A 23,118-nucleotide genomic window follows, 5' to 3' on the forward strand; every position below is an offset into this window, starting at 1 on the left:
TGCAGAGGGCTTTTTGCTGGCTTGTGTTGCCATGCTGTGTCAAAGTTGAAGAGAGAGGATGTATGATCTTGTGATTAAGATCTGCAGCTGGAATTCGGGAAGCTGGTGTTCAGTCCTGGTTCTCGGGGACACAGGCAAATTTCTTAACCTCTACTCCTCACTTTCTCATCCTTTAAACATAGGCTAATAATACTTTTCCTTATCTCTTTAGGACAGGATGTAGCTCTAATTGTATAGCACAGTGCGTCACTGATCTTTCCACTGCACAGCTGTCTCAAGCTCCAGAGAGGTTTCTGATGGTGGTGTGGGCTGTAGAAATGCCAATGCACAACAAAACAATTGACGACCTGATTTTCACTTTAACACCATAGTTACAGTGGATGAACAGGATCAAGCTGGATTCAGATTTCAGCTCATCCAGAGATTTTCATATTGATATGGAGATGCCACCACCTATGTTACCACCCTTCCCATTGCTCCCCCTTCCCAGGGAAATAGGTGTCCAACCAGAGGGCAAAATGGATCAAGTTCCTGCATGGATTTCATGAAGGAGTCTTGAGACCCTCAAATATATTCATTTATTTGATCCTTCTCTGAGCATCTGCATGACTTTGAAAGTGGCTTTGTCTAGGCCTATAATGTGTCCTCCATCTCAGTAGAATGAGCTGCTGTGAGGGCTCTGTATAACTCTTGGACCAGTACCTGAGATGCTTCAGAAAATGAACTGCAAACTATGTGTACTGCACAAAGCTCCCATCTTAGCTCCTTTCCTCCATCTGTGACAGTGCCTACAGCATGCCTGGCAGCTGAAAAGCAGAGGTGCTATGACCTGGTATGTATTCTTAGGAAGGCATTGCTTAAGTCTGCAGATGACCCCGTGCTTTCTGGTCATGTTCCTGACAGCGCTTCTGACTGCAGGCTATTCCCTCAGGGAGTATCAAGGTCAGGGAAGCTGATAAGCTGTGTTATGGCTCTGTCATTTTGGCAGCTCTGCTTTTGATAGGGAGCTCCCAGCCTCCTAGGGGTGACGTACTGGAAAATGAGCCCTTTTGCAGGTGGTCTTCTGTAGCAGTGACAAGGAGGTCCCCATGCATCCTAATGAAGGCTATGGGAGACATTTACTTCTTGCAATAGTGCAGTCCTGCTGGAATTGATACCCCTGGAAGGACTAAGACTTTGTCTTATGATGGGGGCATCCCACACTGGCCACAGATCCCCCCAGTCTATACGGTGTATTGTCAGCAGGGAGCTTCTTTTCTTCTCAGCTTGGATAATACTCCAGGCTTGGTTTATCAGTCAGCCTTGCCTTAGTACAGGCAAGTCTGGGATCTTAACCCCACACACCTCGGGAGAAGAGGGGACCTGCTTTCCCCTAAAGAAGCCTTGCATGCCTCCTGGCTTCAGCTCCATGCTCCCTGTGCAGCGCTTTGCTGAATCAGAGCACGTCCCCTGCTGTGCGTTCTGCTGCATCATAACATCATTACGCAATTTGACAGCTCTGGCAACCTCTGCTCCAGTGAATCCCAGAGCTAAATGAGCAGGAGCTGTGCCAGCCAGGCTTGTGGTGTGTTTAGAAAGCCGTGTGGGCGAACTCATATAGCACTTGCCCATACTAAATGCATTTTGGCAAACGGGTGTTTGTTCCTCCCTCCCTTTTGTAAGAGATGAAGCAAAAGAAAACCCCTCCTGCATGACTTCTGTTTATTTTTTTATGATTATGAGGCTTGTCCAGTTTGCAGGTTAAGCTTGTGAAGCCTGGGACGCTGCCTCCGTTTGTGCTGGGGTTGCTCCAAGCATGTAGTGACTTGATGAACAATTCTCGTTGTAGGGACTTGAAGTTGGACAACGTGCTGCTGGACTATGAGGGTCACTGCAAGCTGGCAGACTTTGGAATGTGCAAAGAAGGCATTCATGATGGCATTACCACAGCCACCTTCTGTGGTACACCAGACTACATCGCTCCGGAGGTATAGGAACCTTTCTGAGCCCAGGAAAATTGGCTGCAATATGAAAAGTGTAGGTTAGCTTTGGAACAGCAAGTGTACTTCCTGGTGTCTTTAGCTACACCTTATTTGACTGCTGGGTGCAAGGATTCCTCATAGATCTATGCTTGTATAATCTTTGTGCAAGTAAAGCATGAGTAAACCTTCACGCTGCTGTTAAGCACCAAGATAAGCCTGTATTTTAGTTTAGGAAATGTGAGGTGAAAAATGGAGGAGCAGCTGTAAAAGTCTTGAGGCACATAAAGATACTGGCCCAGTTTAATTTGAAAGGAGATTGAATTCACCCTTGTTTCTTTTTTTCTACCTCCTCCTATTCCCTGTCATTCCCAAATTTCACTACAAAATTAATAAACACCTCTTTAAGGAGCAGCTGCTCTCCAGATGCTGCCAGATGTTCTGACAGGGTTTCAGATCCTTCTTCAACACTATTGAATTTTTGCCAGTGGTTTGTGTTTGTTCCTTTCTCACACACTCACGCTCCTTCCCCTCTGCAGCTAAAAGCCTTGCCATTGGAGCCGGGTAAGCAGTTCCTTCCCAGGGGCAAGAAAGGCGGTGTCAACCCACACACATGGCTGCTCTGCCGCTTCTGAGGCTCAGCCAGTTTTGCTGAAATCCCCTTCTCCTCCTGCTAACCCCTGGCGTGGGTTTGTTTCCCAGGTGACCCTGTGAGCAGCCAAGCTCTTATTTAATGTATCTGATGTACCTTTGTGTTGATACCAGCTTGAGATCACCTATATGTTCCTGGACATATAGCCAGCTTAGCAGAGAGCACTGTTAGGACAAGTAAGAACTTCCACATTAATGTTTCATCCCCTGTTCCTCCCCTCCTAAGAAGCTTTAGGGTTGATATTTCTTTCCCGTCTCTTCTTCAGATCCTGCAGGAGATGCTGTATGGCCCTGACGTAGACTGGTGGGCCATGGGCGTGCTGCTGTACGAGATGCTGTGTGGCCACGCGCCCTTTGAGGCGGAGAATGAGGACGACCTCTTTGAGGCCATTCTGAATGATGAAGTCGTCTACCCGACATGGCTCCAGCAGGACGCAGTGGCAATTCTCAAAGCAGTGAGTCCATTTGGCTACTCGCGTTCTCTCTGGCTTTCTTCAGCCTAAATCTAGCAAAAGGAAGCAGGGCTGGGGGTGGGGCACTCAGAAGTTGCTGTTACCCTGGTCTTTTTCTTACCTTGGATTGAAGGGTAAACAAACAAACAAATCCTGACACACTTAGGTGTGTTTGCTAGTTATGTCCTTTGTATGGTTCAGCTGCCTGCTTGGTAAGCAAAGTGTCTGCATGTCTGTGTGTCTGGGCATTCCGCTGCTGACTTAATAATTTACACTATACAGTCAGAACAGAAGCAGCAGTTATACACAGTATTTAATCAATAGTGAATATATGATTTCCATGCAATTGGAGTGGTGAAAAAGTGAAGTCTTCATGATAATCCTTCCCTCTGATGGTAATACCAGTTATCCCCCAGGGTTTCCTGTCTACCTGTGTACAAAGACAGGGGTTTGATTTTCTGTGGGGAGTAAAAAAAAATGGAGCCATAGAGCAAACAGTTTGAGGAGAGCTGTTGCTAGCTACACTTAGTCCTTGTTCTACCATGTATTCCTGAATTTTCCCAGGAGCTCTCATCTATGTGCCTTCCATCCTTTGCCTATGACATGGGAGTGAAGCTTTTTAAGATTTCAGGCTGTGTGTGTACAAACAGTGCCTAGTGCAGTGGAATTGGCCTGGCTTTACTGTAATGGATCAAAAGGTGATTAAATGATGAGGGTGTTAAGCTACGAATGAGGAGACCTAACACGGCTCTTCTGCTACTGACTTCTTCCTGCCCGTAATCAAGACACGTAATATATTTAGGCACCCTTTGGAAAGAGAAGGATAAGAGTATTCCATTTCCTTGCAAAAGCACTGTGACCAAAGGTGTGTTTAAGACTGGATACAACTAAATATTGTCGTAATAGAGGATCTACAAAATCGTTGGATAAAATGGTAGCTCATAGTAACTTGTGGAGCATTGACCCTAAGAAATGAGGTAATGAGTGGTGGGACTATTTAAAGGAAAGAGGAGAGTTCATTTTCATTAGATCTTCAGGTTTCTGCTGAAAGACTTCTGTTGTACACTGACTGAGCAGCTACTTTCTGTATCTGAAAACACATCTAATAAATACTACAGAAATCAACCAAGAAGAAAATCCACTTCTTGAGAGGCAAAGGACTGTGTTACTGAAATAGCAGGTTGTGCTCAGGAGTGCCTGTCATGCTGAAGGCTACCTTTGGTCTTGGAAATAACCTGTAACATGTTCAATTTTATTTATTTTATTTTTTTAAGTGAAGTTCAGGCTCTTGTGGCATTTGGAGCCACGTTCATGTTGTTGGGTTGGGAATCTTGAGTGTCTGAGCCGATTCCTCTTCTGCAGGAGCAAGTAATAGCAGAGTGGATTTGTTGCAGGCATCTAGTGTAAGTATAAGATGGAGGTAAAATGTGGCCAGGTAGATGCTCATCGTAACAGGAATTTCAGGGTATGATAAAATATGAATTTTAGCCTCTTGATGAAATGCTTGTTTTCCTAATTCAGGTAGGGACCTCATAGAAACAGCCAGCACTAGCGGCAGCCACCCCAGGCTGCTTTAGCTCGTGTTCAGAGCCCAGCTTTTAGAGTGGGTCCCTTTTGCTTCCCTTTCAGAGTGGGCAAGCAGCCTGATGAGAGGCTTTGGAGAAAGAGGGCCAGAATTGAGGATGGAGCTAAGAATTTAAATAAAGACCGACTGAGTGCCTCCAAAACTGCACAGTCAGCTTAGCAATTGCTGCTTACTTGCCTGAAAAAGGTCTCCTGTCCAGCCACTCTGCTTGTCTGCTGTGTCACGTGTTGCTGGTGAAACCTAAATGAAAGCAAAACTGCCTCTCTGAGTGCACGTGTGCTGCTCAAGAGAAGCACTATGCTATGTATGCTTTGGGAAAAAGGCTGAAATTTAGGGCATTAGCCAGGAGCCTGGTGTTTAACCAGGGGAAGTTGCAACTGGAATTTTGGCTGGACCTTCAGTTCTTCAGTGTTTCTGCTCCCTGGGTGGCTGCTACCTAGAGGCAATTTTTGCATCTTATTTTACAGCACTGATGATAAAATAAAGCCTGAATTTCTGCAACTTCACAGTAGCTGCTTTTGGGACTAAGAGCTGATCACTAGAACTCATTTCCACTTCCCTATCTTATGCTGAGTTTTTAGAGGCATCACAGCATATTACCTTTAACAGGAAGGAAACATCCTGTCATGAGGTTGTCTGGGACTCTAGATTAAAAAGGGAAAAACCCACATGCTTTGATTTTTTTTGAATGATAACAAATGTGATTTCTGCTGAGGTATTATATTTGCAGTGTACTGATAATGTTTGATCAGTATTTTTAGGTTTCAGTGTAACACAGACTGGTGAACCTGGTTTTTTTTGTACCTTTGTGGCTATTTTGTGAAGGAAGGTGGTAGATTTTCAGCTGCTAAGTATGTAGATTATTTTTCTCAGAGACTACTGATGCTAATATTATGTCTCCTAGATACAGCATTATTACTGTGTGAGTGTCTTCTAATCACTACTGTGTTTGCCTCCAACAAAAAGTGAACTTAAGTTCCCTGACTTACAGCTGTGACAGGGCTTTCTAACCAGTGATGTTAAATGCTCCAGAGAATCAGAGCACTCAGCTACTGCAGTGACATAAATGATTATAAGGAATTACGTGGCATAGGAAGACTGTGGAAGACCAGGGAGTTAAACAGGGAGTCTCCTGTATCACAGGCTAAGGCCTTAATAGCCTTAATAACTGGATTATCCCCTCACTAAAAGTTCTGGCCTCTAACCTTGAAAAGGACTAACTGAGAATTCACTTAGTCCTGAACTGTACAAAGCTCTGAAGCAAAAATCAAATTCTGCCAGAAAGATGCAACTAGATGTAGGTGCTTAGAGATGTTCTACAAATGGATATATCTAGGTTTGGAAAGCACTTGGTCCATTTGCCTTCATGAAAAGCTTCATTGTAAACAAGGATAATATGGTTTAGGACCCATTTTACGGATGCTGTTATTTTGGTTTGCTTTTGTTTACCATAATTGTGCTTCACCAATTTCCCCCCTTCAGAAACCAGCTGATTTCTGAAAGCTGTATCCTGTTCATCTCTGCGGTTTCCCAGTAATAACCAGCATATGTCCTTAGGACCTCATTTAGATCACTGGGTGTTCCTGGTGTGTTTTTGAGCACTGTACCAAGGAAAACAAACCAAACTCAGCGTCATGGGACCTTGTTTAGAATTGAAAGCAGAAATATTTGTGCTCTACAAAAAGAAGTTTTTATCTGTTTCCATTTTTAATGTTTTTTTTTTTACCCTTGGATGTTTTCCCTCAAGAGCTGGGGGAAGAGTAGGGAGAGCTAAATCAGTGTAAATCAGCTGGATTTTCCTGGAGTGAATACTCCTAGAGGAGGGAAGCAGAAAATCTCACTCATGTGCTCTACCCTGTCTGACTGTGTCGCTGGGGAATTTGGGTATTGGTGGGTCAAGTCAGGTGAAGAGGACACAAACTGAGGTCTCCACTGCTTGTGTGAGCAACTGGGCCTGGATCTGCTTGTGGGTGTAAAATAAGTGCAAAAAGGGAGAATTGCTGTTGAATGGATTCAGACCACTTCAGCACATTCTAAACATTCAGTTTTGCTTTGATTTTGAGCCTTCCTCCCAAAAGGCTTCTCCATAGCCCTAACTGAATGCAATTACAAGGAGTTTATGCCAGAGGAGTTATTGGGTTTGTGTGAGTAAAAGAAATTCTTTCAAATGCTCTTTGCCATCGGTTGACAGAGTTGTCACCAGTTTGTGATGATAAAGAGACTGTGAAAGAGCAGCTTTGTGAGCATGCAGAGAGCAGAGACTGCCACACTATTATCTTTTACAGGGAGAGTGCAGCTGGAGTTCGCAGCATGTTGGTGTTCTGAATTTGTAAATTGTCACTAGCAGAAAGTGCTTTAGCAAAAAGGGGGTCTTTTCAGGCAGGCAGAGGCTTTGGGATTCAGCTGACTGAACTGCAAGATGAAACACAATCCTCGCGTTTCCCGTAAGCAGGGTGGTATTTTGGCAGCATGTTTCACCCACTTCATGTATGACTTTCTCAAATACAATTCAGTCATGCTATCTTGCTCACAGTCAGACTTAGCCGAGGGGAGAGCAGGGACACAGTGAAAATCAGATCTCAAAAGTCGATGGCATAATAGGAGGCAAATTCCTAGGGAGTGCTACAGGGATTTTCCTTTCCAAGTCTGATTTCAGATGAGGAGAGAAGGGCTAAGCCTATTGAATCGCTCCATGGACTGATGATCTGAAATAGCAGTGGTTGGCCTAAAGGTTTGGGAACTTGGAAGAACAAATGCAGCTTGGATGTTTTCACTCTGAGCCAGGTAACAGCAGGAGCTAGAAAGCAGCATCTCCCCACAGAAATGTCAGCATTGCTGTGCTTTCTGCACCCTTGATTTCTGATCTTCTGTCACAGCTGAGTCTGATGAAGCCAAGTATGTCATCTTAGTGTTTGCGTGCCAACCTCCAGTCTTAATGTGAGCTCTGAAACACTTCTGGCTTAGCTGAAATGCTCCTTCTGAAAGTGAGGCTTGAGCAGCCTTGCCTGTAGCTGTATATTTCGGGGACATAAATGAGACTAAAGCCTGTTCTCCTTCCAGCTGGTTAAAACTATGCATTTTGAAGAGAACACTAGTGGAGTCAAGAGACTGAGCAAAAATCTTTGTCTCCCTCCAAGTGGTTTTCATGTAAAAAATAAACACCAGACAAGAAAAGAGGAAGGTGCAGAGGAAACTGGCTGTGATTTTAGCAGCCTGCATTCCTACCCAGGGCAGGTGGAACAGCACAGAGGAATCCAAATGCCAGTGGATTAGTGCAGAGAGGGAGAGGTATTGAAAGGTGAGGGAGATCAGCTGAGAGTAAACACGACACATCTCAGAGAAAATTGATGTCAGCAATACAGAGCTAAGGGTGCAAAGAAGAACTTGAAGACTGTCTGTTTTTCTAGAGAACAATAGCCTGGAACTGACACTGACTCAAAAGGCAAATACTTGGGTTTAGTGAACTCTCTTCTGCTTTGTGTCATGGAATTAACTTTCTCCCTCCAGATACCTGCACCCTGACAACACCACTGGAGTCGAACATGTGCAGCAGCCCCCCATCTTCCTCCTAAATACTTTGCTCTTGCAGATTTGCTTAAAATCCCCTCTGTATTGCCAGGTTAACATCAAGGGGCTGTTGTTTCTGGGAATTAGTGCTTCAGACTCAGCTGCAGTAGCAGTGATGCTCTATGGGTCAGCAGGAGCCAGGTCTTGCTCTTGTGACCTGTGTTTTATGGACTCAGTTTGGGTTGTTGGAGCACAAGGTAAGGGAGTTGGGATTTCCTTCCCAGCTTCTGGAAGGAGGGAGCTTGCGTGATTCTCAGGAGCAGCTGGAAGGGTAATGGTTAAATGTGCCACAGTTTAAATCCCACAGCCTTGAAGCCTGATCAAGACGTCAAAAAAAAAGCCCTTATCTAGGAAGAAAAAGACTTTTCTCACATTCATATGAGTTCATGTCACAGACTGACACCCAGAAATGATGGCTTTTCTGTTAGTTCCCTCTTTTTTTGGCTTGCTTGTACAGTTAGCACACACAGCGATATTCAACACCAAGGGCTCTTTGGCGGTGTAAATTACCCCCTTTGGTAGGTGGCAGCATACATGTGTTTTTCTGGAGAGTTAGAAAAGGGCTCAGGAATGTTACAGTGCAGAAGGCAGCCAGCCATTTCACCTTCACTGGGAGAGAGGTATTGGGGCCCTTCCACAATAGCTTGGCCAATTTTCATCTTGTCAATTAAAAAAGCCACTCAAAACTTTCTACAGGAGTTTGTCATTCCTTTGTTGCCCAGAAGAGTGAATGTGAGGCTGCCTTAGGTCCCTCAGTCACTCAGGTAGCCATCAGGCACAAGAGACTTCTGCACAAGGTACTGTAATGAGTAGGGTATTGCTCCACCAGCAGTTTCTCTGGAGTTGATGGGGGAAGCCTGTGGATATGATTTCAAAATGTCCTGCAAGCAGAGCACAGGGCAGACCAGTCTGTCTGTAAGCAGGATAACAGCTCCAGCAGAGCCCTTGGAGACTCAGGTTGTGCTGGGTGCGTTTACCATAACAGGCTGAGAAGAAAGAAGATTGGAGAGATAGAGATTTCCCTAGGGCACTCCACCTTGGTGCAGCTGAAGGACAGAAAGCAGAGTGAATTGAGCTGTGCTTCAGGAGGACTAAAGTACCCATCCTAAGGGGATGCCATCGTGACTGCCCAAACCCTTGATGAGGGCCCCTCTTGTGTGTGCTGCAGCTTATTTTCAGAAAGGTTTTCTGGATGGTGAGTGCTCTATGCTGAACCTGAGTGGCCCCACCACTGTAAGGAGCTTAAAAATGCCATTAATGAAGAGAGGAGGCAGAGGGCCAGCGTTTTTACATCAGAAAAAAAAGAATATTTTAAAATGTAGTCAAAGTGAAGGGTCTGATGTGACAGAAGAATGGAGGGGAAAGGGCTAGTTTTGGACTGCTGGCAAGGTTACACCTAAGCTCAGGAGAGACGTGGATAGTCCAAGATGCCTACTTGCTGCAGTTGGTCACCCCAACATCAGCAGAGAGGGGGAGGTCTTCTGAAATCTGGAGAAGTTTATTCTCTTCATGCACTGCACTTGTTCGAGGCCCAGCACCCCTGGATACGGAGAGATCAGAACTAGGTCTCATCAGCTCAGATACCATGGTGAGTGCCTGCATCCTCCTTGCACAGACTCAGAATACCTGAGGTGTGCTTTGCTTGGCATGTTCAAGTGCAGTATGCAGGCGATTCCTGCTCCATTTGTGCCTCGCCTTTTCCCTAAGTCAGGATGGTCAGTTTGGCTACTCTGTGAACTAGACTAAACCCCATGTTTGTGCTTTCCAGTCCTCTCCTGAACACTTATGAGGTGTGAACCAAGGCAGCAAGGTTGCCTATGTTTCCTTTACATCGCTCTGTGCAAGCACATGTCTGTCCTTCAGCTTGCATCCTATAGATCTGAGCCAAGTTCGTTCTTTCCAACAGACAGAAAAAGGCGGATAATCTGTTTCACATGCAGTGCTGGAATAGCCAGAATTAACTTGTTTCTGAATGAAACAGATGCTGGGAGTATTTTTTAGATAAAGACGAAAAGGAAAAAGAACAACACAATGGTGGACCTACTGAAATCAAAGAGGGATCTAGATGGGCTCATTGCTTTATCCTCAGAGCTGAGAAGCCTGTTAACAAAGGCAGATAGATATTAAAAATGCCTTCAAATACACCGATAAATTATTCTCCTTGGCATCTCTTCAGAATTGGCAGGCTTGATAAATCCTTTTGCATAGTTTGATTAAGCTTTGGCTGTCAGAGTGAGGTCAATATTTAAATCTCTGTGTGAAAGTCTGCTGGCTCTGTGTACACATTTTTCCTTTATTTTGTTATTTAGAAAAGCTTTCACCTTGCATTTCCTGGTTGGCTCCAGACCCTCTGCTGCAAAAGCAGGACTCCAGAGCCTGTTGTTTCCCAACTGGGAAGGAGTTTTGCAGTTTTAAATGATCTCATCTTGATAATTTTTGCCATAAACATACACTGTGGTGAAGTGACAAGGCTGTGCTCCACCACAGGTTGCCTCTTACCTCTTTTGCCTGAGCTTGCATATCCATTGCTGTAACATGCTGTCTCTTATTTTTTGCCTCCTAATACTCAGCAAACAGCTTTCTCCAATGATTTCAATCTCTTCTGTCGATTGATCTGATCACACCTCTTTCTGAAGCACTCCTCTTCCCTGCAGTAATAGTTCCATGCTTCTGAATAATTCACTGTGGAAAGAAAACTAAAGCCATCTCTACATTGCTTGCCAAGGACAAATTCATCTTGATGTAGTCATTAAGACTTACCTTTCCCTTTCCAATAGGCTGAAATTAGCTTCTTGTTGAAGTCTGCAGTATGCAGGCTCAGATTTGCAAACAGAAGCTTCTAACCCAGCCTATTGTAATATCAGGTGTGACTCATCCTCCCCTTTCTTGCCCCAGATGGGAAAAAAGTGAAGGAGCATTCATTGTGCTGACTTTGTCTTCCCCCTCTTCTTTTTCTGCTTGCTCCTAGGTGCTTGGGAATAAGCGATTCCTGTGTCTGAGCCTAAGACTTGTTCTGGGCTCCCTTCTCAGCTCTGCTATAGTTAAACAGTGCGATTATAGCCCCTCAAAAGTGTTTTGGTGAAGTCCATTAAAATCCAATCCTGATGGAAGGCCTGAGGCTTCCCTTGAGAACCTGGCTTCCACCTGGAGATGGGAATGATAGCTGAATGATGGGACCAGCTTTTGTTGTGCAGCCCCAGTGGAGGGGGCCAGACTGTCTAACTGGGGGGTCCGCTAGGGCTAACAAATCTCCAACTGTCCAAGCCATTCAGGGCTGTAGGTCTTACTTGTCCTTCCAGCTTTGAACTTTCTGACCTGCTGTGTCTTTTCAGGAACTTCAAAATTAAAAGAATTGAAATATAACCAAGACCACAAAAAAGCTCCTTTGAAGTATTTTCCTGTGGGTTTTTTTTTCCTTTTTTTTCTTAATTGGCCTTTACAGGTTTGTCTGGGGCACTTTAGTCCCTTTGTACTTGACCCTATGTAAATAGGCCACCCAGGGTTGTGTAATAGATTCCCAGTTCCTCTTGACAAGACCATCAGAAAAGGATTAATTGTTTTCCCATGCAACCCTAGGGAAATTTTACCATTGCTTAAAACGAAAGTGAGATCATATCCCCAGGCTGTTAACAAGTGCGGTGCTCATTCTTCATCCATGTTTGTGTTAGTCTGATGGATGTATTGATTTAGTAATTGACCTGCATATCCCCATGTCATACCTATGGTCCAATTGGAGTAATTTAAAAGCAGCAGCTGGAGTTTGATACTGTCTGGGCAGCCCATGCAGCTGGTGAGCCACGTGGGAACTGGGGTTGACTCATCAGTTCTGAAAACACAGATTTCTGCAGTGACATCTTGACCAAAACCTATGTTAAATATTCCATATATCTAATGAATAAATTTAATTTCTGTTTAATATGATTTATTACAGGAGTACCGAGGGCAGACAGGTCAAAAATGGCCAATATGCATTTGATACTTGTGGCCTTTTCATCTGCGTTAGTGTTGATGAATTATTTGTTGATGAGTGGGGAGGGGCACAGAAGCAGGCAGGTTTCAGAACAGCAAAGAGGTTTGTAGCTATTCAGACAACATTTAATTCCCATATTTTGGACTAAGTTCTCTCCTGGTGGTAGTCAGCAATGTTATAGCAGTTAACACTACTAGGAGATTTGGGCCCAGGTGTATCTATCCCACATCTGAGTTGCTCTGTCTGGTTTATTTTGCTAGGCTCCCTTGCTTACACTGTTTGCTGATACACAGTTAATCCTTCTTGTTTCCTTGGGCTTTGACTGGGCAGCATTGAACAGCCATTTCTGTACTAGGGGAAAGCAAGATCAAATTTATCTGCTTATTATCCACTGCACTGACATTTTGTCCTTCTTGCCTGCGGCTGGCACATTAAACATGTGATTGCTGTCATGCTTATTGTCACAGTCTTCCGGCTTGTAGGAGCAGGACTGAATACAGTTTTTTACCTCCCTTCCATTCCTCTTTTATCTGGAAAAGGAGATAACAGAAATCTCTCACTCTCTTTCTTCCTCTCTTCCTCCTTAAAATGCTTTCACAGAGCAGCCTTGTACTTCTTAGCCCTGCCCCTGCAGTCACTGGACCCTCTCTGCACTGAAGGGTTTCACCTGCTCAGAGTTTTCTGTAGCCATGACCCCGGCATGGGGGTGGAAGCACCCTGTGCAAGCATGGGTTGCATTCTGGCTAGGATGTACTTTGCACAAGTACAAATCAGGGCTTTTAGCAGTCGATCCTGCTGTGCCCAGGGTAGGAAGCCGGAACGCCACATGGCCTCTAATGGCTGCAATCAGAGCAAATGCCCAGGGTAAAACAGAGGTAGCATTCAAGAAAGTCGCAATGACTCCAAGTCCTATTCTCAGCAGCACAATCCGCACTGAAGGTCAGTAAGACTTGGGCTCCCAAGATCCTGGCTCACGCCCACAGCCAAATTGCTGCAGTACCAGGCACCGGCTGAGCTGCTTGCAAGTACGAGGAATTCCATGGGAGAGCTCTCCACAGCTGATGACATTTGCAGAAATTGGGGTTGCTTCTCATAACCCACTTGTGTGTCTGAGCCCTGGTTTGCTCCTGTGTGGGGGAGTGAGGCATGCTTGTGAGCATCACCCTGGCAGGGTTGTGATGGAGGTTGATAGGAGCCTTGCCCAAGAGAGCAAAGGACAAGACTGGCTCAAATAAACAGCTTTTTATTAAAAGATAAATAAGGGGGGGGGGGGGAAGTGTCTGCTATGCTAATGCCACCTGGCTTCCAATCTTTAAAAATAATACCAACATTGACAGAGCCATAGAGCCATCTTTCTTCTCCTTTATTTAGGGGTGGATGAAGGCTAATGAAACCCCAGAGTGCAGGTTTGTTTGCCTTACGGAATAGGCAGCCAAACTGTTTTCAGCAATTGCAGCATTCAGTTCAGAGACTCATGAAGGGAACCCTTAATTAGAGTAATTGCTCTATTTATATAACGATTCCCTTTTGTCTGTGATCAGATAGATCTTTGAGAAATCTTATTTGCTTTCGAGTTAATTTCTGCCCTGTTAGTTTAGCTCATGAATCTGAATGAAGATGGGCATGTTGGATATCTCCTGATCTCTCTGCTCTCCCTCATTCCTGTGGGGTGTTAATCTATGCTGTTGCTCCTGCTTTTTGCTTTGGGAAAGCAATAGGCAGGAAATGTTAATACTGTGAACAGGGAAATCTTGTGTTCCTTTAACGGATTGGGCTTGACTATTGCACTGGCACAATCCTGAATTCCTCTGAGGCATGTGGTGTGATGGAGAGGACCTGAGACCGAGGATCTGCCATCAATCCTGAAGTCCTCTGAGGCATGTGGTGTGATAGAGAGCAGCTGACACTGAAGGTCTGCTGTTGTATCTGTGACAGGCTGCTCTTGGGCTCCTGGCAAAATGAAGTGATGAATTTCCCTGGGTCTCTCTTTCCTGCCTGTGAGATGGGGGATAGCTTCCATCTCTGCTGTACACTTGCATTTGAAAGATGAGCTGCCTGGGGCACAGGCTTTCTCTTACAAGGTAAATGCACCCTCCCCAGGGCAACAATGTCCTGATGGGAGCTGGTACCTCTAAGACTTTCTTTACTACAAGAAATAATAATTTCATCCTTGTCTAGGTGGCTGACAGTGTGAAGGGAATGGCTGAGCAGGAAGTTGTATTCCTCTTCCTGAAGTGCATTACTTCTGTGAAGGGGTCTGGGCTTGTTAGTGTCTTCCTAGAACATGACACAATTTAACACAATCTAGTCACTGTGATATTTCTCATAAAGTTAATTGTCCTGATGCAGATAGCGCATACATGAGTTAGGTAAAACCTATTGGGGATTCCAGTATTGAGAAAGGGAACTTGTAAATTCAAAGAAAAAAACATCTGTTTTGTGCAAACATCCCTTCCAACTCCCAGGCCGTTAAACTGATTTGCAAACTCAGCCTCTTGAGACAGAAGTTGCAATGCTGCATGTGAGCATCACTGAAGAAGCCTCTTAACAGCATTGCCCAGCAGATAGGGAGACCTGGACCCCTTCCCAGCATGGTCTGTGCCACATAGTGGGTGAAGGGGAGGACCAGCATGGGTACCCTTGTCTCCCTCACCCGCCTGTGGGCTGAACTCCCAGGGCTGATGCAGATTTTTCCTAATGGTTGGCACTGCTATGTTGTATTTTTCCCTTGTAACTTCTTGGACCCTCTGTGGACTAATCTTCAGCTTTTAATTTCTTGTCATGGCTTGCTGCATTTTCTTTCAGTAAATGTTTTCAAATGATCTCATGAAGTCATGTTTTTGGCTCATTCCAACTGCTGGTTTTGGCTGCAATGCTGCTGAGAGGGTTAGCTGAGGTCAGTGAGAGCCTTGCTCAAGTCTGCTGCTTGGCAAATTGGTGTAGCCTAAAGGAACCCATTCTGAGGATGCTCAGAAGGGGGTCTACGCTGGAATGGGATAATTCCCTGTGGTTGGATGTGATAATAAAGTGAGGGCTTGATGGCCTGGTTCAGGTATAAGATTGATGGTCTTGCTATTGATTTTCCTGGGAGGCTTCTTGGATCTGAGTGATTACATATTTCTTTTTGTTCAGGAACATCTCTGTTTTGCCTTGTTTTTACTGTTGAATTATTTTTCTCTGTTTCTTCACTGAGCTCTGTATGCCAGAGGCTGAGCTTCATGCTGGATTCTGGATTATCATGCAAAGTTAGAGATACTCAATAAACATTAGGAGGTGACATTTTGCCAGATGAAAAACTTTCAGCTGAGCATCTTTTCTCATCACCTGCAAAAACATTGGAGGTTTGTACTTGGAAGGACATTTAGGGCTCCCCAACCTGTGAAGCAAGAGTCAGACCCTGGCCTTCATGTGGATGCCAGGAGCGGGCAACACTTTCTAAGACATTTCCCAGCTGTTTCTGAATGCAGCCAAAGGGATCAGGTGAAAGGTTAGCTACCCTTCCAAAAACTTTTATCTTGCACAGCCTGCATGTGTGCAGAGGGCAGCATCTGTATACTCTGGGCACTCAGCTTTACCCCTCCTGCTGCAGAAGTGCCTCTTATATGGACAGAGATGTGGGTATGAACTACTTATTTCAGAGATGAAGGCTGAGCTTGTAATTAAGTTCCTCAGAAATCCCAGGTTTTTTGTCTGCTTTGCTAGAAATGCCATCAGATAGCAGAGGTGTCATGAAACAGGCTGTCAGATGCTACCCTATTGCAGCAGAGAAGTGTCAGTACTGCATAAGGTAGAGGGAGAGAGAGAGAGAGAGGATTCATGGGGTTTTGAGCCCTTGAGAGGTCATTACTGTCTTTTGGGGTTTTTGTGAAATACTGAACAACACAAACTAAAACCACTAAAACCAAAACAAAACTAAAATCCATTTCTTTGTCAGTGCAGTAGTTTTTAGTGAATCCAAATAGTGTTTGAAAGGACTAGTTACTCATTTTAGTGAAATTGGCTTCCAAAATTTTATCTTTTAATTTCATGTATCTCTTGCAGTAAGGCAGGTAACTCTGTTCCAGTGTAAAACATCAGTACTGTCTCAGTTGGAGTCACCATTTGTGCACCTGCTTTTCAGTCCCATTGCCAAATAAAGACTACAGTGGCTCCCTGGAGAAAACACCCCATCTTCACCAGGCTGTGATGGACCTGCCCCCTCCAAAATTCACCGGGAGTTTTTATGTAAGGTAGGAGCAGCAATGGTGCCAGAATACAGGACCGTATTTCATGTACTGCATTATGCTGCTCAAAGGCAACATTTTTAGTCCCATGTGCAGATGGAAGCAAGAGGACTCAGTGCATTGTACAATATATTTATCAGGGATGTAGGTTAACGATAAGAGACCAACTGTCCTTGAAATGGTATCACACCCTGTGAGTGTTGACCTGTTGGAGTGAGTCCAGAGAAGGGCCACAAAGATGATCAGAGGGCTGGAGCACCTCTCCTATGGAGACAGGCTGAGAGAGCTGGGGTTGTTCAACCTGCAGAAGGCTCCAGGGAGATGTAAGAGGAGCCTTCCATTACCTAAAGGGGCTGACAAGAAATCTGGAGTGTGGCTTCTGACAAGGGCTTATAGTGACAGGACAAGGGGAATGGTTTTAAACCGAAAGAGGGTAGATTTAGATTAGATATTAGGAAATTAATCTTCACTATGAAGACATTGGTGAGACACTGGCAAAGGTTGCCCAGAGAGGTTGTGGCTGCCCCATCCCTGGCAGTGGTCGAGGCCAGGCTGGAAGGGGCTTTGAGCAGCCTGATCTAGTGGAAGGTGTCCTGGCCCATGACAGCGGTGGGAACTAGATGAGCTTTAAGGTCCCTTCCAACCCAAAGCATTCTGTGATTCCCTTGCTGAAGCAGACTAGCTTGAGTTTGATTTCCTCGAAAGGGAGGCTTCTTCACGTACAGTGCATGATTTATATTCACTTTCAAGATCCTAAGCCTGCGTTAGGCTCTTCCACAGTATCTGGAAAACAAGCGTAGAGAAACATGTCTGGAGTTGTTTATGCTGCTGGTGGGACACTGCATCTTTTGATACCCTCGTACTTCAAAGCTCTTGTTTTGCATAGCAAGAGAGGCAGCAGCCTGACAGCTGCAGAAGGTACTGCTCAATCGTGCCCATAGGTCACCCCGTTCCTATTGGAGGCAAGGATTAATTCAGAGGGGTTTTGTGGCAGCTCAGTGTAACTCTCAGCCACTGCTGGAACACAGGAGCATGTGTTCCAGCAGTGGGTGAATTTGAAGCCTTCACTCTCCTCCTGCCTCCTTTGGGCACCCAGTGTGGGGTAGATGGTTCCTGGGTTTCTTAAACTGCAAGTGCAGTGCTCAAATGGGAGTTGGCCATTTGAATTTGAACAGTCATTTTGTTTTGAACGTTATGTTTTGTTTTTTCAGTGTTCAAAACAGCCCACCTCAAGGGATGGCACTTGCCTGATCCTCATTGTCCTAACAAAAAGGGTGTTTTAAGCAGACAGGAATGCATTTACGTTGGCTCTCAGCATGTTTCATGGATGCCTTTGCTTGGTACAATTTTGGCATCATGTAGAATAAAGCAAGCAAATAGGAATGTAAATACATTTTTATATCCCAGGCCTCTGAACTGGTCTGGGAAGGGACAGTCCAGTTTAGGCTTTGTTTTTATACGGTTGTGCATGAATGGGAATCCAAGCAAAGCACGTTACCAGCCCTTTTCAGAGATTATTTGCTTTCATGACTTTGTTGTGGTTATTTTTCTCCAGATTTAGTAGAAGCTTCCTGGTGTAATGGAGGTGGTAGACGGTGAGGAGCTAGGAGACAAGGAACTTACCCCCAACTCTTCTCCTCTTCTTTTTGTCTTGTCTCTTTGGGCTGTTTTTCTCTACACCACTCCCAGTACCAGCAAGCTCTGATCTTGTTTGAGCTTTCTAGGTGTTCCAGCAATGCAAATAAGAGTTAGTGAGGTGCAGATACCCATATGTACAGACAAAGAAGCTGGGCAGGGAATCTCTAGAGAAAGATGGGGCTGCCAGGAGATTTCTGGCCTGTTTTGCAAACCAAAGAAGCTTAGTTCAAGACTTGAAAAGGCTTGTCTGAACCAGGTCTCCAAGATATTTTGGCTTGACCCATTTCTTGATTTCTTGCTTGGAAAGCAAACTCTTGTCTGGGGATCAGTATCCCACAGAAGTTTTGGGGCAGAGTCTCTTGGGAAACAAATTGTGTTGGGGTTGTGCTGGTAGAAAGGGAGAAGAATGGGTTGAAAGGCTTGGGAGACAAGTCCTGCTTTTACTTGGGCCTGGTGCTGGGAATACTGCATGACTGAGGGCCAAAGAGTCCAGAGAACCATGGGAAGACCCCAGCTGCAGAGAGTTGTGCAGAGGGTCTGCTCCTCTCCTGGTGACTGCTCTTACAAATCTGGATGCACTCAGCAGCCTTTTATACTGATGTTTGGAGTGGAATGGTGGGAAATGGTTCTGCCATAAGGAATCCCATGGCAACAAATGTCCTTGAAGAGCTCAGGAGATCAAGCTGGACCTGGGGGGTTCTGCTGATGTCAGCAGAGTCGGGGGTCCTGCAAGGTCTCAGCTGCAGATGCCTCATGTACTTTGGCTCTGAAGCCCCATCAGGATGGGGTATTAAGCAGGCTCCTAAAATAAATCTGGCAGTTGTCTTTCTTCTCCCCATCTTCTCCCTAGGTAGGGAATGACTAGAGCTTTTATCTGCTCATCCTAGGGGAATTTGTACCTTCTGAAAAGCTCCTACAGTCAGAATGAAGTTGGTCTGCACCTCCCTTTCTTTTAATTTCCCCATTGCCGAGATGCAGCAGACTTGGTCATTCCTGAAACAGTGACCGATTGTCTGGTTTGGCTGGTTCAGCTATTTGCTAAACATAATGCTCTTTCATCTTCGAGGAAATCGTCTGGACACCTCCACCAGAGTGGAGCTTGCTTTATGCTGCTATTTCAATAGGCAAATAAAAGCGGCTATTTTCCCAGTTTAAACATAACCTGATTTCTCTAATGAATTAGAAATACTTGTGGGGAGGGGCAATGCTGGGTTTTTACTGAATTTGTAAGAACTACAATCCTAAATTAACAAGCCAACTTGCTTTTTTCCTGCCTAGGGAAAGGATTCCCCTCCTCCCCCAATATTTCCCTTCCCCTTAAGAAATATCTGCAGCACTCACACTTCATCATTCTTGTCAGGATTAAAGGGCACCTGCCAGGGCTCACTCACACCATGTGTGTGATGTATGGCTTTTCTCATCTCTCCTTGGCAAATCAGGTCACTTTGGCTGAGGTTTGAGATTTCTTTTCACTGGCCACAGAATAAAAGTGTTACTAAAAAGAATCCTCTTTTAGAGTTTCACTATTGAGAGAGGAGATGATCACCTGTCTGCTCCCATCTGCTCAGGATTGGAGGGCTCTAAAAGCCAGTGCCTTGCTCTTTTTCTTCTGTCTCCTGAGATGACAGGAAGGACAGTGTAGGCTTCTGGCTGTGCTTCAGCAGGCTGAGGTTTAGGAAAAAGATGCAGCTCAGGACTGACTCCAGTCCAAAGCCTGGGGAGCAGCATTTGAGAGCAAGCTTGTATTCCTGAGAATTTAATACAGAAATAAATAACCATCAAAACCACTGTGCAACTTTTATAATGGTGCAAAGGATGTAATTCAACTTTCCTTTCTTGTTGTGGTAACCAAGGATTTGACCAAAAGAAAAAGGACCAAGGAGAAATACACCCTGACATCTTCCTTTAGAGAATGAGTGAAGTTCCTTGCATGCAGCTCCGGTACTATGAAACGGAGAAGTCTGGCCAGCAACTGGGTTCAACAGGAAAGCTGAGGACAAGCTATTGTGTGGCTGCTAATAGGTCCCTCTCCCATGGCCCTGCTGGATGGGAGGGAACAAACAGCCTTTTCTGTTTTGCAGTTCATGACGAAGAACCCCACCATGCGGCTGGGCAGCCCGGGGCTGGGCGGTGAGAGCGCGATTCTGCGGCACCCCTACTTCAAAGACCTGGATTGGGACCTGCTGAACCAGCGCCAGATGGAGCCACCGTTCAGGCCCCGAATTGTACGTGGGAAGGAAGTGTGGGGGGAAGGAACCCTGTTTGTTTTCTTCTCTTCTGGGTTCTGTAAGTAGGTTTGTTCTCCTCAGAAAGGAAAGGAGGTGAAGGGAGGACAACTTTGACACAAAAGCCCTGGCCCAGGAGGTGAGCCAAGAGGTGAGGTCTTGGCTTGGCTGCTCGTTGGCTACCTGACGTTGTACAGGTCACATTTCCCCTCCATGCAGGATTTTCAAAGGCAACTCAACCAAAAGATGCAGGTTTGTAAGAGCAGCTGCAGCAGGTTAGGCACCTAACTACTCTTTGCCTTGCCCCAGACATAAGGCAGGGTAAGTAATCCTCATCCTGCCCACTCCACCTACCCTTCACAATTGGGCTGTCTCTCCATTGTCTGTCTCTGTCTGTACGACACCCAGCACAGTGTTCCCTGCTAAGACCACTGTCAGTGGAATGGTTCAAATGGCAGACAGGCTGCAGAGGACACCGGTCTGCCCCTTTTCCCAGTGCTGCCGCACAGCCCTAAGGATGCTGTGTGATAGAAGGTGTTGCTCTCTGTGGAGTGCCTTTCCGAGGTTGTCTCTGTGAAACCACAACACATGCCTTTGAAATTGTTGCCCAAGGTGGCTTTGTCTCATGCTGTGGTCACTCTTCAAGCTCTTGGTGGCAATGGTCGACCCAGTCCTGCTCCTTGAAGATCACAGGGTGCAGGATCATGGACTTGGTTGAGCTATAGCAGCTCAAAGTCAGGCTCTTGGGTTGGTTTGTGACCTGAATCAAAGGCTAAAGGAGCCTCCTCATTCTGCTTTGAGCTGGACAGCATCTGGGAGCATTAAACTTTGATATCCATAAAATACCTTGTACTGCGTGCAGAAAAAACACGTGCCCTGTCAAAATGTGCCACAAACCCAGTCTGTGTGCGTGCACTGTAAGCAGTCTCACTTTGTGGCATACAGCAAGGAATCCAGCACCCAGAGGCAAGCCATTTGCCTTCTCAAGGCCAAGTAATTCATTATTGTGCAGGTTTAATGGCTCTCACACATGGGACTGTACACCCAGGCTCCCCCTAAAACCCAGCTATAGACACTCTGCAGGTAAGGAAGGACTGTGTGGAGTCAGCTAATTGGAAACGCGGCTGATAACTACTTCAAATGGCTGGGTCTGTGCTGCCACTTGAGGAAGGGAACAGATTTATGGGCCCTGTCCTGCTGTGTCTGGGCAGGCAACCCATCAGAGGCGGTAACAATTAAATCAGAGAGGGCTTCCCTGTCAGAAGCCTGCAGAGTCTCTAGAAGGTTTGCACTGTACGAGGTTCTGTGGGGCACTCAGCTGCTCCCAGCCCAACCCCAGGAAAAGCTTTCGGTAAGCTCAGTCTCGGTTATGGAGGGGACGGCTCATTGCACTCAAGACTAGACTAAAGATGCAGAGCGAGGATCAAGCAGGTGACGCATACTTTTGACATCTCTTTCCTTTGTGTGTTCTGTTTGACAGAAATCCAAAGATGACGTGAGCAACTTTGATCCAGATTTTATAAAAGAGGAGCCCATTCTCACTCCTATTGAAGAAGGAGTTCTTCCAATGATAAACCAAGATGAATTTAGAAACTTTTCATTCACAAGCCCAGAACTGCAGCAATAGCTACAGCTCTGGGAAAGGGCTGCTGAGAGGACTGGGGGGGAATGAAATAAAAACTAAGTTTACGAGAAATTTCGTTTTCAAGGAGTAACAGTGCACTGACTTTACACGGTACAGCAGCACCACTGTCAACATTACCTTAATGTGAAATTGAAACCTTCCTGTGTTTGTGGGATTTATGCAGCTCTTGGATCAAATATTGACAGGAGTAGAACAAACATGGTATTGTAAATAGCTGATGCGGACAGAGAACTGAATGCTGAGCTAGTTGGCTCAGCCTGAATGTCACCATTTGCAGTGGATTGAAGGAGTCGGCATGAGTATGAAACAAGTGTCTTGCAGCTCTGAGCCAAACAGACTTGTTACAATTCTGATTGTTTGCAAGACTATTTTGAGGAGTCCCAGCACTGTCCAGCATTCTGGAGCCTTGATCCAGCATCCCATGGCCTGACTGAACCAGGTGTTCCTACTGACATTACCTGTTTCTGCAGTATTTATTTCTTTCTGAAGGACAAATGGCTCTCTTTGCCACTGTTTGGGTTTTCCATGTGAAATATTTCATTGTGCTGACTAGCAGAAGGAAAAAAAAACAAATGCCCTGTGCCCCACACAGATTCTTCCAAATCAAAGGGAAGTCATGTGCTCGTAGTGTTCTACTGTTTGTGCGATATGAAAAGTTTTAGTGTTTGCATTCTGTGAAGTGCCTTTTTACATCATGCATCTTCAATGCTCCTTTCTTTGCCTCCCAGCTGTTTTCAACTATAACGTAACTTGTAAAACCTTACTGTTTACTTAGGCCGATTCTATTTAATTATGCTATACAGAGCCCCTTTTGTGGGTTTAGTGCCTCATTAAAATTTTAATCCAAAGTGGTAGCTCTTAAATTATTTGTAGCATTATTGTAACAAGAGCCACAGAGATGGCAAACTGCTTGAAAGCAGAGTTGTCAACCAACAGGTAACACAAAAGGACAACTTTCTCCCATGAGAATGATAAACATTATCCAAGAAACAGGGTGACTTGGTTTGGTTTGGATTTAAGGGCCCATTACACACAGGGCACTTCTTATCGGTTGCAGCCTCAAGCGTCTGCCACAGGCAGACTGAGACACTTTTTCTACATGGTTTGTAGAAACCAGACACTCTGGAGATGGTTCTGTGCTTTCCCTGCTCTTCTGGAAGTGGGGTGATTTTTCTATAGCTCCTTGGCACACCTTTGCACTCCT

General features: G+C 45.3%; 1 protein-coding gene across 2 annotated transcripts in view; it reads left to right on the forward strand.

Moving 5' to 3' along the window:
* The window catches only part of PRKCH (protein kinase C eta), a 118,539-nt gene extending 95,771 nt beyond the window's left edge, over positions 1–22,768 (forward strand). For both annotated transcript variants that reach the window (XM_057416134.1, XM_057416135.1), the window contains 4 exons: positions 1,829–1,967; positions 2,876–3,064; positions 20,126–20,269; positions 21,750–22,768. In XM_057416134.1, the coding sequence (XP_057272117.1) occupies positions 1,829–1,967; positions 2,876–3,064; positions 20,126–20,269; positions 21,750–21,896 (619 nt within the window). In that variant the 3' untranslated portion in view covers positions 21,897–22,768. The remainder of the gene's footprint in view (positions 1–1,828; positions 1,968–2,875; positions 3,065–20,125; positions 20,270–21,749) is intronic.
* Positions 22,769–23,118: the final 350 nt, after the last annotated feature.

This window comes from Pezoporus wallicus, unplaced genomic scaffold (assembly GCF_028554395.1).
Source record: "Pezoporus wallicus isolate ANWC-B61680 ecotype Strahan unplaced genomic scaffold, APGP_CSIRO_Pwel_v1 scaffold_2146, whole genome shotgun sequence".
NCBI lineage: Eukaryota > Metazoa > Chordata > Aves > Psittaciformes > Psittacidae > Pezoporus > Pezoporus wallicus.